Below are 14,196 nucleotides of genomic sequence, written 5' to 3'. Positions count from 1 at the left end.
ATTTTCTTAATGTTTTGTGGCCCATCTATGGATCCAGATTTTGTTGAGGGAGCAGAGTTTGAAAGTACTATTTGTTAGAGTAAGATTTCAATCTGCAGGAAACTATATAATGGATGGATCAAACTATCAAAGCCGGTCAGATCCAACAAAAGCTAAGAAGATGCTCTCTGCTACTTAGATAAGTAGTGGGTGAAATACTGAAATTTAAGGCAAACATTTATTCATGTACTATTTTTTTTTTATTCACTGATGGAGTGATGGGTCTTGGGTCATCTTTATTGTTTACAACATACCTCCTGATGAACTCGGTAGTGAAGAACTAAGTAGGTTGTAACTACTAACTAGGAACTAACTAATAAGTTGGTTCAACTTTGGTTTTCACACATGAAAACCGAAATCAAATCGAATCATCGGTTTATTATTTTTTATAACCCGAAACCGACCGATGCTGAAGAAAACCCAGCCGACTTGGGCTGGGTCGGACCGAATTAGTCGGTTTGGTCAGGTTGGGTGTTCTTATGAACAGCCCTATCGATCGGTTTTGACAAAAAACCCAACCCGAGCCTACCCAAGTTGCACACTTGCACCCTTCCACTTATACGGATGCGAAAGGCGAAGACAGTTTGATTCAATAGAAATTTGCCACGTGGAATTTGTAAATGCAAAAAATAATAACCAGAATTTATATATATATATATATTTTTAAAAAAGGGTAAAAGCAAAATAATAAAATTTTGTCTTGAATTAATTAAAATATATATATATATATATATATATATGTAAATAAAACGAGCGACTAGAAGTAGAAGAGTCAGTTGCTTCCAATTTGATTAGCAAAAATTGCGCCAAAAGCAGTGCCAAAGTTAGCAGAGAAGCTCTCCGTGGCGTAGGCTGGAGCTATAGAGTTCGAAGACTTGGTTAGTAGCCACGAATCTCCGACAAATTGGCGGGGTTTTGCAGAGAAGAACCAAAACAAAAGACCGACCGAAATCGAAGGAACCGAATTTCCAGGCCATTTCAAGAATGTTGTCATCTCCACAGACCCAACGACACGAAGACAGGAGAGGAAACGGAAGAAGAAATACGAACCTGCATCAATTCCACGCGAACTTTTGGTTCATCAGTACCCTTGTCTCAATTTCCTTTCCACTCGTTTCTTCTCGTTACCTTACCGGGTTTCTGAAATCTCGTCGGAAATGGCGTTGTCCGGACTGTTTTCTAGTGGAAATTGATGCATTATCTAGTTTGGGTTTTCTAGTGGATTTGATTATGTGCTGATGGAGGATGGGATTTCAAATTGTCATCTGATCGAAAAAATGGCGGTTAGGCAGATCATTCATGGAAGAATTTTGAAGAGTATCCAATTGTGTCGGAAGAGTTGAATGTGGAGTATCTAGCTTCAAATTGCTTGATTTTGGAAGAACTTTGAGTGCTTAGATATCTGAACCCTTCCATTTAACTCTGCAACAAAGAAATTTTAAGTAGCCGAGGCCTTCACTGAAGCAGCTTAGAATGGTACGTGGAACAAACTTTGGACATGAATTTAGTTCCAATCCTGTTAGTGTCTCAGACACTTTATCTTAATCACATTCCTTTTACATCATGAGTCGAAATTATTTGCCAATGTGACGAATTTATTTGTATAAGTTCGTTAATTTTTCATTTTTTATTGCTCAATGGACAAAGTAGGAGCACTGCTAGATGACTAATAGAAGAAAAGAAAGGAAGCAGTTCTCTATTAGTTGAAAGACTGCAGCTGCCTGCAAATTGTCTTCATGAAACAATTATGTTGGTGTGTCAGTATATGTTTTATTTTTTAGAGCTACAAATAAAATTTACTAATTACATGTAAAACTTTTGGATGTTGGGATTTAACATGTAACATAAACTTAGATATTTATAGGATGAATTGGGCGTTAATTAAATACTGGAATGAGTGTTTTTTGATGAAAAGCTAGACTACCACCTTGAATAGAGAATTCATAAACATCAGACTGAATTATTGTTCAATTTTCTTTCTTATATTTATTTTTTATTTTATTTTCAGAAAGTAAGATTGAAAAGTAAAAGTAAAATAATAAATGTTTATGTAGTAAGCACTTTAACATTGTATTTTCCAGTCACAGTTCTATTTAAGTTTAGGATACTGTTGAATGTTAGAAGAAGTTTAAGAAAGAACCAACTTTACATGAATCAGGTTCAATTTCACCCATAAGAGAGACTTGATATCGGTATTGCACCATGAATTCTTAAATATCAGTTTAAGAATACTTGTTTTGTTTGTCTAGTGCTGCTGGCAGATAGTAGTAAGTAGTAACAATATCTTGAAAGAAATTAAAATGCTACAGCTGGCTAATATTCGTTTCTTTTCACGAGAAATAGTTAAACCCTTTGTGCATACAGTCTTGATCTGTGACTACATGTAAATTGCTGAATTTGCTTTGGTATTAAGGTTCAAAGTATTGACACGTATCGGCTGATACATATTGTTCCAGAACCCCTCCGATATGCCCCTACAGTGGGTGTATCGGGGGTCTGACTGGTTCAGGGGGTGGAGGAGCCCTAAACCGCCCCCCCTGAACCAGTTGCGAAAAAAAGAAATAAAAAAAACCAATAAAATGCAGTATCGATTCGCCCGATATGCCCCTACCAACGTATCAGGCGTATCGATATTTTGAACCTTGTTTGGTATACATGCAAAATTCAAGCACAAAGTTGAAAAACAAATCGAAATGGAAACAGTGTTGCTAGATATTAGAGTAGTGGAAATACTTAAAGACAAGAATTTCACAGGTGAATAAACCAGTAACAGAAGAAAGACAAATAGTGGTTGACTATCCAGAGTCCTGACAGTTCAACAAAGCAGAGAGAAACTTGGGTGGAGAGAAAGTGAATTTGTGAATATTGGTAGTATTATTTTAGAATCCAGTTATAGGAAACACTGAAGGATGAGAATTGGGCGATTATTGTATCCAATTTTATAAATCACATGCTAGTAAATTATACATGATGAGTTAGATAATTCTTAGCCACTTAGTTTTATTGCTCAGATGGGAATCAAAATTGTGATGTTCGTTTTGAACTTTCATGAACAATTAAACTTTCTATATTTGCACATATGCTTGTATGTGTAGTGAAAATTTCTGTGCATATTAATTTTGTATTCAGTTTGTGCAAGCTCAAGCATTGAAATACATACAAACATATTAACTTTATTTATTTTTTTTTAATTCTATGCCAATATGCCTGCTTGTGTTCTAAAATCTATCCATAAAATCATACTTGCTGCAGGGAACATCCGTTAATATCATTGTAGGCTCTCATGTATGGGTTGAAGACCCAGCAGTAGCTTGGATCGATGGAGAAGTCTTAAAAATTAGTGGTGTGGATGCTGAGGTCAGGACAAGTAATGGGAAGATGGTAAGTATGCTGTTAATGACATCAAATTAACATCCCCTTGTATACTTTGCATGGAAAATAAAGATCCCGTCGTCTTGCAACATCTCAGTGTACCATGCTCACATACACTGATGCTAAGACTAGATACTGCATGGATAATTCAAATGTCAAAGTGTATTACTTTCAGAATTATTCTCCTTGCTCTTGGTGGTTCGCATATTCTTTTGTAAAACAAACATATATGGTATGTGGACTTTGCTGTGAAAACGTTTTGTAAATTTTAAGAATGTCATTGAATTTGATGGGATATGGATAAGTACAGAATGTAGTTAAAACAGAAATTGAAAGTAAAAGCATCATATTAGCATGCCAAATAAAATATTTGTATTCGCATCTATGTCCTGGATATTGCAAAATGAAGATTTTTACATATATGCTTTCCTGTATTAGTGTCAATTTTGGTATAAATATTTGGGCATTCTAGATATCAAATAGCACCATTGGTATTTAACCTCATGTTCAGAAGCAATTAGTAGCACTTACTAGGACCAATGGAATTGAATTTAAAGATTGTATGGATGAGTTTTATGATACCTAAATGCCTGTACATGGGTGCCATGTTGTCTTGGACACTTATTTTAATGTAAAATCTGCATCTGACTGTTAACCTACAATGCTGAGATCCATAAACCAGAAAAATAACAAAATAAAGAATAAGAAGAGGAACAAGATTTAAATGGTTAGCTCAGTATGCACACAATGGGAGGAAAGTAAAAAACATCCACTTTGAGAGAAAGAAATAGACACAGCAACCTCCACATTCTCTCAATCAAACACCCACTATTTGACACCTTCTCATTGTCTTAAACAAGGGTTTTATAAGCCAAAACCTAAACTTTACCCATAATTACATGAAAATTCCATTCCCTCCCATAATTACACAAAGACCCCCATAAAACTAATAATATTACAATAGAGTCCCTTTCCACCAACATGAACTCCTTGTCCACTTGTGGTCTAACTGGGTATGATCAGATGAGTTACATCAAGTTTAGAATGGGCATGCAAATGCTTGTAATCAGTATTACATGGACATAGACATAACAATTGGAATCTGATGTATGTCTGGAGTTTGACTTGACAAGATGAAGAAACAATGACTCTTGGGCACGTCTATAGAAAAGTATAAACTATTGAAATAGTCCATCTTTTATGGAACCTTATCTTTATAAACCTATAGGAAAAGGTTTAAAAGATTATGTTTGTTTAGTTAATAACATTTTATAGAAAAAAAGACAATCATCATGTACATTAGCTGTTCATTTATGTTGGATAAACAACAAGAATAAGAAAAAAATGTCACAGAGAAATTTCCTTCAAGAATCCATGGAGTGTTGGAGTCTGATGCATATTGACTTGAGCACTTCATCCATATAGAAGAGTCCATGCAACACTGCTTGTAATCTATACTGAGTTTTATTTTGTGGCTAAAGAGGTATTTTCATACTTAGAAAGCCTTAACTTTAGGTAGTCCTACTTTGTAAGTCATATGCTAGCCCTTCTTAATTGTTCCTCAAGTATATCTGGCAATGCCTGCTATGTTACATGGACACTTCAAAATGGGGCACCGTACTTGTACTGTACACTTGTGAACAACATTGTTTATATCATATCTATCATACCATAGCATATCATATTGTATTATATCATACCATATCATATTATATCCTGGGAGAAAGTCCACTGTTCAGGTCATTTAGCAAGCTTCCCTAAACAGCCTATAAATATTTTATGTGGAAAATTAGTTTGGAGCTAAAAAGGAGTGACCAAATCCTTTTCCTACCCTTTATTTATGGCAATATTTCAGCCCAAAAGGCCTTACCAAGTGAGCAAAATTAGCTCTCTTTTAGGGGTAAGTATAGCTTGAACAAATTAAAACTTGGAAAAGCTAATGTTAGTTGTGAAAACCAACAATACAAGGTCAGATACATAGCTTATATGGACTTTGTTGAACAAGTGGCCAATCCAGTAGGTCCCCTATCAGGTGGATGGTTTGGATTGGCCACATGATCCTTCCTTGTGGCAGAAATGGGTGGGTTCGTGTAAGGAAGTTCCCAACTGGACCCAATAAAACCTTTTTCTTTATATTATTTTTTGTCAAATCATATCATAATTTAACATTCAAACTCATATACATTGAGAAGAAAGTAATAAATGTCAAATGACATGAAATTTACAAATTACAGTTCTGAAATATTAAATCATGGTTATTTACTATTATCATAGTTGGGATAAGGCATGGAGGATGATGATAGTTGCAGCATCATGGCACTAATTTAACTTTGATATTGTTCAGGTTGTTGCAAACTTATCAAAAATATATCCAAAGGATATGGAAGCTCCTGCTGGTGGAGTTGATGACATGACAAAACTATCGTATTTGCATGAGCCTGGAGTTCTGCAGAACTTGTCAACTAGATATGAACTCAATGAAATCTATGTGCTCTCTCTCTCCCTCACACACACACACACACATACATATTATCATTCTAAGCTAGTGTCCACTCAGATATAATCCTAATATTTTATATCATGGCAGACTTATACTGGAAATATTCTTATTGCCATTAATCCATTCCAACGATTGCCTCATATTTATGATGCTCACATGATGGAGCAATATAAAGGAGCACCATTTGGGGAACTAAGCCCTCATGTCTTCGCCGTTGCGGATGTCGCGTATAGGTGAATTATATTCTTACATTATAGGGTTAATGTTAAATTCATAAAAGGTTATGTAGATAACTTTCAGAACTGTTCTAATTGGAAACAGGGCAATGATCAATGAGGGGAAAAGTAACTCCATTCTGGTTAGCGGTGAAAGTGGAGCTGGCAAAACTGAGACCACAAAAATGCTTATGCGCTACCTTGCCTATTTAGGTGGCCGTGCTGGAACAGAAGGAAGAACTGTTGAACAACAAGTTTTAGAAGTAAGATGATTAATTCTAACCAGACTACAATGAACTATGTTTGATTGATATAATTTTGTATCAAAATGTAATTATACCATCTGATGTGATTGCAGTCAAACCCAGTTCTTGAAGCGTTTGGTAATGCCAAAACTGTTAGGAACAACAACTCCAGGTGAGATAGTAACTGTGTTAGGAGATAACCTATTATAGTTATTGTTGGCCATATTTGGTTCTTTGAAATTTGAATTTTGAAGTTTAAGTAATAGGTGTCAGTCACTGCCTTTTGTATGAGTCTGTGCAAGAAAGATAAAAACAATCAGGGATCCTTCCAGACACAGCCTTTTGAGCAGTTTAATAGTGATCACATTATATTTTTCTCATAGTCATAGATGCTAAGTTACTAACAGGACTGCAATATCATTGTCTAAAAAAGGTTTAATAGAAAACATTGTAGTGGCACTTCTTTCCTAGTTCTTCTTTTTAATTTATGAAATCGTGATTTTAATGCTACATACTACCTCTAATTCACTGTACACATTAAAACAACACAATCCCTGGAATTTGTTCATTTTCCACCTATGCTTATATATTGAATGTACTGGTCCAGCCGATTTGGTAAATTTGTTGAGTTACAATTTGATAAGCATGGAAGGATATCAGGAGCAGCTGTCAGAACATACCTTCTTGAGAGATCCCGTGTTTGCCAGATTTCTGACCCTGAGCGTAACTACCACTGTTTTTATCTTCTTTGTGCAGCACCACAGGAGGTATATTCCTGTTGGCATTTCACCTGTTAAATTCATATTCCATTTTCTCGGTGTCCTTGGTTTGGACTGCAATTTTGGTTAACTACCTTTCAAATATCATCAGGTTACTGAGAAATATAAATTAGGAAATCCTAAATCTTTCCACTACCTCAACCAATCAAATTGCTATGAACTTGTTGGTGTAAGTGATGCTCATGATTATCTAGCTACTCGGAGAGCTATGGATGTTGTTGGAATAAGTGAGAAAGATCAGGTATTAACTTTTCCTATGGAAATGTCTACATATTTCAACTGCTTATTTATAACTAAGAAGAGAAAAAATTATTTCTTTGCTCGTTCTCACTCTCTCTCTTTCAGGATGCAATTTTTAAAGTTATTGCTGCAATTCTTCACCTTGGTAATATCGATTTTTCCAAGGGGAAGGAAGTTGATTCATCAGTTCTAAAAGATGATAAATCCAAGTTCCATCTCCAAATGACGGCAGAGCTTCTCATGTACAACTGGTGTCTCAAGATTCATCTTGTAGTTTTATGTGTTCCATCTAATGTTCTGGTCAACACTAAAATTTGATGTTCTCATTGTTCTAGGTGTGATAGTCATGCCTTGGAAGATGCACTATGTAAGCGTGTAATGGTAACGCCAGAAGAAGTAATTAAGAGAAGTCTTGATCCTCAAGCTGCAACTATCAGCAGGGATGGTTTGGCAAAGACAATATATTCCCGCTTGTTTGACTGGTATGCTTGCGTTCATCACTCATTTTATTTCTATTCCCATGAATAAATCAAAACTATATAGTGGCAGAAAGGATATTAACTCTGCATAATTATATACAGGTTAGTGGACAAAATTAATTTCGCAATTGGGCAAGATCCTAACTCCAAATCTCTGATTGGGGTGCTTGACATCTATGGTTTTGAAAGTTTTAAGACTAACAGGTAATGCAATAATATAGATATTTCATATATCAAAATTTTTCACCTTGTTTAGTTTCTATGAACTACCTCAATCCTTCATGCATTGCAGTTTTGAGCAGTTTTGTATTAATTTCACAAATGAGAAGCTGCAACAACATTTTAACCAGGTAATTAACAGATCATACCTGGTGATTTCATGTTTAGTTCAGTATTTCTTTTAACCTACCTGTGATGTCTTGCAGCATGTATTCAAGATGGAGCAGGAAGAATACACAAAAGAGCAAATTGAGTGGAGTTACATAGAATTCGTTGATAACCAAGATGTCTTGGATCTTATTGAAAAGGTTCATTTCTGTTCTTTCCTTTTCACATTGTGGCTTCTGTTTTGGCAGAAGAGAACCTTATGTACTAATGCTCCTAGTGTTGGTTAATATTATTATTGTAACATGGCTTATAGGTTTATTAGTATGAATCTCTCTCACACACAGTGTACATTTATGTGTGCATATGGCCATATTCCTCCACTTGTATGTATGCATATTAATTTTATTATTACTAATGTAGTTGACAGTAAGAAGGAACTAACTTTCCAGAAGAAATTTGTATGATCGTTTGGTTTAGGTTGACACCTTGGACTTCCAGAGCCATATTACTTTTGTATATATCTTCTTCTGTAGATGGTGTTTACCCAAAAAAGAACACATCATTTAAGGTTTCAGTAAATTTTAATGTAAAAATCAAGCTCAGTGTACAAAAAAAAATGTTAAACTATATTTTTATTGTATGCATTTAAACTAATAACCCTGAATGCTTGGGTTCAATAGACTATTACAAGTCTTCTCTGAGTTGATTTCCTGGAATTTTAAGTTGGCAAGCCATGGTCTAAATGTTATGTTACTGATTTTAGCTGAATACTTTCTTTTCCAGGTGGGATTAAATGTTTTAGTGTCCTGGATACTCTTTAAATTTTCATGTTCTCAATAAAAGGAAAATTGTTTCCTGGATTTGTTTGAATGTATATGATGGCTTCATTGTAATTGATCTGTGAATACTTCGTATCTCTAAAAATGCTTCTTTAAAATTTCTTTATTTTTCTAGTTTTACCATTCTAGGTGCAAGCATCTAAAGTTGAATGTTGCTTCCTGCACAACTCTTTTTATCATTTACTTATTTTGCAGAAACCAGGGGGAATCATTGCTCTCCTTGATGAAGCTTGGTATCTCTCTCTCTCTCTCTCTCTCTCTTCATGCTAGTAGATCTTGGTTGTCAATGGTTATTTTAGGAAACAGGCCTCATTAAAGTAGCAGGAAAATGCTAGGACTAAGCTTCTTTTTTCCAAATTGATTTTTTTTTATTCTCTTATTTATTGAACTTGTTCTATTTCCAGTATGTTTCCAAAGTCGACACATGAAACCTTTGCGCAGAAGCTCTATCAGACGTTCAAATCTCACAAACGTTTTATTAAACCAAAACTATCACGAACCGATTTTACAATTGCTCATTATGCGGGAGAGGTAAGTTTGATTTCTGGAGTTTCAAGTGTTTAATGTGAACTTCTGTTGCATTTAGATATAATCTCTCTGCATATTTCTTTTTCAGGTCTTATATCAATCTGATCAATTTCTAGACAAAAACAAGGATTATGTAGTTCCTGAGCATCAGGACTTGTTGAGTGCTTCCAAATGTTCATTTGTAGCAGGCCTATTCCCTCATCTTCCTGAGGAGACAAGCAAAACTTCTAAATTCTCCTCCATTGGATCTCGTTTTAAGGTATCTCTTCTTCTGTTGATTTGTTGACAATAAAATGGAATTTATTTATAGTAAATGCTGTTCCATGAGAATCATTAAAACATATAACCTGTTTGGCAGGTTCTACTTGACACATTAATTCCCTTTTTAGGGTAATAACCAATGTCTGATCTTTTATAATCTGATTGGTGCAGCTGCAACTACAGCAATTGATGGATACACTAAATTCAACAGAACCTCACTACATTAGATGTGTAAAGCCAAACAACCTTCTGAAACCTGCCATATTTGAGAATGTTAACATCTTACAACAATTACGCTGTGGTGTGAGTACAATTAAAATCAAGAATTTTCTGCAGCTGGTTTAAGTAAGCAAATGGTCAATTTTCATAAGTGATCTCAGTACATGTTTAATTGTCCTTATAGGGTGTTCTAGAGGCAATAAGAATCAGTTGTGCAGGGTACCCTACTCGTCGTACATTTTATGAATTTTTACACCGTTTTGGTATTCTTGCACCGGAGGCTTTGGAAGGGAAGTAAGCACATGCCTCTAACTTTCTTTTTCTTTGTTAGATGTTGCCACTTCCAATTTCAGCATGAACATTGTTAGGTTTTGACTCTTGGTCAATATGAAGATGATTCTTATGTAAGTCATGCATAGATATCTTCTGGTTAAATACTTTTTGTTTCTGAACAGCTATGATGAAAAGGTTGCATGCAAAAGGATTCTGGAAAAGAAAGGACTCAAAGGATATCAGGTAGGACTTTTGTACTACTTGAGGAAATTTCAATGACCAAGTCTTAGGAGCAATCACAACATTTTGAAAATTACTCAAACCTACCTTCCCAAAAAATGAATGATTCATGTGCTACAAAATTAGATGTTACTAGAATTCAACCATATATTTCTAGCATTGTGTGTGGTGCACTCAATGCTCTAATACAAAATCCGACCTAGTTGTCTATTGTACCCATCACTACTGAAAACTAGTATCACAATTCACATACTTTATCCTTCTTTATTTACTTTCTTCAATGAATGTTAAGTTGTATCTTCTGAACATAACAAACTTAAAGGGTAACCAAACGTCTGCAGATAGGCAAAACCAAGGTCTTCCTCAGAGCTGGCCAGATGGCCGAGTTAGATACACGTAGAGCTGAGGTACTTAGCAATGCAGCCAAAACTATTCAGCGACAAATACGAACACATATTTCTCGGAAACGGTTTATTGCATTGAGGAAGGCTTCTATTCATTTGCAGTCTTTTTGCAGAGGTGAGTTCCTCCAAAAGAAAACTTCTGAAAGATATATTGGCACTCTTGTTGGATTTTCTGACTGCTCTACTTTTTAGAAGGATGATTAGTTTTTTTCTTCTTAGCTCAATCTTGTCAATTTTTTGGTGGCGTAGACCTTTAAGTCTTCTGTTGACTGTTCAGTTGGAAATGACTTCTTGTTTCTCTTTTAAATTTTCACATGCTTTCAATATGACATGTAGGAAGACTGTCTTGCAAACTCTACGAGAGAATGAGAAGGGAGGCAGCTGCAGTGAAAATTCAAAAGCATTTGCGTAGACATCTAGCAAGGAAGGCTTACACCAAACTTCGTTTATCAGTGCTTGTCTTACAGACTGGTTTAAGGGCAATGGCTGCTCGTAATGAATTTAGATTCAGGAAGCAAACCAAAGCAGCAATTATTATTCAGGTTGTACTCTGATACTACATAATTTGGAAACTCCATATTGTTGTTTACTATGATGCAACTGACATGCATTTTTCTTGAAATAAAAATAGGCCCAGTGGCGCTGTCATAGATCTTATTCATACTATAAGAAGCTCAAGAGGGCATCAGTTGTTTCTCAGTGCAGATGGAGAGGAAGAATTGCCAGGAGAGAGCTTAGAAAGCTCAAAATGGTAAGTGTATAAACCATATTCTTTATTCCTCGATATAATCAATATTCTATATACTGTGACATAAACCATATTCTATTCTATGTTAGGGTAGTTGTAATATGCAACCCTACCAATCACATGAAATTGGTGTGATCTTGTAGTTATGTGTCCATTTGTGACATGTTTTTTACTGTTAAGAACCCATTAGTTTGTAAGTCTTTTTATGTACATGTATGAACTATAAAGATGGGGTCACTTGTTTCCTATGTGGTTTCTATCTGCGAAACATGGAACATGTGCACCTGGACATGCTAAATGTATTCATTATTAACAGGATACAGTACCAATACTGACACTGGACAACAAAGGAGTACTTATAGGGTACACTGCTTCTCTTTTCAATTGTACTCTGTTATTCTCTTGAAAAAATAAAAAAAAAAGTTTTATCCAAACTCCTTACTATTTTGTCAACAAATAAATCTATTCAAATGTTATATTTTAACAATACCATGAGAAACCTTGCAAAGTTGCACTGAATTTGGTATGATATAAGTAAAGATTAATATGATATCAGTAACTAAAAGTAGAAGTATGGATTGTAAACTCATATTATATAGGAGTTTTGGATCTTGAGAAATGATGAGTAATATCCCTGTGCATCTGTATCTGTGCCCGAGCATCTTATCATGCAAATGTTTCTTAGCAAAGTATCATTTTTTTTTGGAGGGAAAAACACCTTTGCAAGGTAGCATATCAATCATTTGAACTTTAGGATTGAGCCCATCAGAATCATCTGATGTTAATAGAATAAGAGTGAGTTTCAAGTCCAGGTGTCATTGATAAAAATCAGAACAGACATTTAATTTTCATTTGAAAATAATGTGGAATTGAATTTCTGCTAGTTGTGTTTTGCATGCACTCATGTGCACAACCAACATGTAAATCGTCAAAACTTGCACTATGGTCTAGAATTATTTCTTCACAATTATATGATTGTATATTTGTATTATTGCTAGTGGACAGAATTTAACCCAAAAATCTCATCTGTTTGTAACAATGAGGTAAACAATACTTTAGGAAGTTCTCTTGCTAATGGAGTGAGGAACCTATGTCTTCTCTTGGTCAAATCAAGTGACAGGCAAAATATTGAGCTAAGCCTCAATAAATAGATGCCTAGATATGGATAACAACACAGAAAGGGATCAGGGAAACGTGGATACCACTATTTATTTCCTAAAACCCCAGACATGGATACGGGTATAAGTATCCTATATAATATGCTTACACCATGCTTTTGTATCTGTTTTTGAAGCTAAGTTTCATTTCTCAAGACTTTTTTTTTTGGCTCCATGGAGCTCCGCAACAGGGGGTAGCCCATAACCCCCCAACCCTGGTGAAGGTGGGGTTTGATCCCAAGTCTTTGCTACAACCAGCCAGAGACCTTATTACCAACTGAGCTAGTTGGCACCTTCCATTTCTAAGACTGTGTCTTGCCAAATTTAATTTAATTTCTAGCATATAAAGGTTTTTAATGGTATGTTTGTTAAAACATGCCATTTTACATATTTTAAGTGTCAATGCTAGAGTATTGCTAGAAGTGACCATGCAGTTTCCGGTGTCATATATCCAGTGATGGACCATTCTTCATGGATATACATATTTAGATTGACACTTGGAAGTTCATTTCATTTCCTGTTCCAGTTCAATCTCTGAAGTTTGCCAACATTTTTTTTCTGCAGGCTGCCAGAGAAACAGGTGCACTTAAAGAAGCAAAGGACAAGCTAGAAAAGCGAGTCGAAGAACTCACATGGCGTTTGCAGTTGGAAAAACGTCTAAGGGTAATATAGTTGTTGCATCTGGGCATTTGATTTGTGAGATACTGCTAAGATATGAAACATAACTTATTCCCTCAAAAGAGCAGTAAAATCTCCATACATGTGCTATAAGTGGTAGATTTGCAATCTATTTATCTTACTATAAAAATTATATGATTTCTTTGCCCTGTAACTATACTTCGATTAGAAGTCGCCACTACATTCAAATATCTTGATGCTTGATGTGTACCTCTTAAGAAGATTTTAAATTACATATGCAGACTGACTTGGAGGAAGCAAAAGCACAGGAGATAACAAAACTCCAGAATTCTGTGCAAGCTTTGCAGAACAAACTTGATGAAACAAATGAATTGCTTGTCAAGGAACGAGAATCTGCACGTAAAACAATTGAAGAAGCACCTCCTGTTATTAAAGAGACCCAAGTTCTTGTCCAAGATACCGAAAAGATAGAATCTTTAACTGCGGAAGTGGAAAACTTGAAGGTAATTCTTTTTAGTTTTATTAGTGATATTTCACCTATACTCTTATCAATCAAAATTGAAAAGAAAAGGGTCCTGCACTCTTATTTCTGGGAGACCCATTGCTTGGAATATATTAGATATATTTCCAAATGTAGCAATGTCCTTTTCCACATGCATTTAAATATCAAGAATAATGACTATTGCTAACTA

At 35.1% G+C, this 14,196-nt stretch overlaps 1 protein-coding gene across 1 annotated transcript in view; it reads left to right on the top strand.

The window, feature by feature from the left end:
• The first annotated feature begins 817 nt into the window (after positions 1-817).
• The window catches only part of LOC104610077 (myosin-9-like), a 49,773-nt gene continuing 36,394 nt past the window's right edge, over positions 818-14,196 (top strand). Inside the window, exons 1-24 of the mRNA XM_010276556.3 lie at positions 818-1,515; positions 3,292-3,420; positions 5,756-5,899; positions 5,999-6,144; positions 6,233-6,389; positions 6,485-6,543; positions 6,979-7,138; positions 7,242-7,391; positions 7,496-7,632; positions 7,726-7,872; positions 7,972-8,073; positions 8,162-8,219; positions 8,295-8,396; positions 9,231-9,268; positions 9,440-9,566; positions 9,652-9,822; positions 9,996-10,127; positions 10,228-10,337; positions 10,499-10,559; positions 10,898-11,075; positions 11,297-11,502; positions 11,592-11,711; positions 13,430-13,528; positions 13,786-14,007. Coding sequence (XP_010274858.1) covers positions 1,513-1,515; positions 3,292-3,420; positions 5,756-5,899; positions 5,999-6,144; positions 6,233-6,389; positions 6,485-6,543; positions 6,979-7,138; positions 7,242-7,391; positions 7,496-7,632; positions 7,726-7,872; positions 7,972-8,073; positions 8,162-8,219; positions 8,295-8,396; positions 9,231-9,268; positions 9,440-9,566; positions 9,652-9,822; positions 9,996-10,127; positions 10,228-10,337; positions 10,499-10,559; positions 10,898-11,075; positions 11,297-11,502; positions 11,592-11,711; positions 13,430-13,528; positions 13,786-14,007 — 2,958 coding nt within the window. The 5' untranslated portion in view covers positions 818-1,512. The remainder of the gene's footprint in view (positions 1,516-3,291; positions 3,421-5,755; positions 5,900-5,998; positions 6,145-6,232; positions 6,390-6,484; positions 6,544-6,978; positions 7,139-7,241; positions 7,392-7,495; positions 7,633-7,725; positions 7,873-7,971; positions 8,074-8,161; positions 8,220-8,294; positions 8,397-9,230; positions 9,269-9,439; positions 9,567-9,651; positions 9,823-9,995; positions 10,128-10,227; positions 10,338-10,498; positions 10,560-10,897; positions 11,076-11,296; positions 11,503-11,591; positions 11,712-13,429; positions 13,529-13,785; positions 14,008-14,196) is intronic.

The sequence above is a fragment of the Nelumbo nucifera genome, chromosome 1 (assembly GCF_055504915.1).
Source record: "Nelumbo nucifera cultivar China Antique chromosome 1, China Antique-T2T, whole genome shotgun sequence".
Classification (NCBI taxonomy): domain Eukaryota; kingdom Viridiplantae; phylum Streptophyta; class Magnoliopsida; order Proteales; family Nelumbonaceae; genus Nelumbo; species Nelumbo nucifera.
Note: the sequence above shows the minus strand (reverse complement) of the source record. Positions and strands in the feature narration are given on the sequence as shown.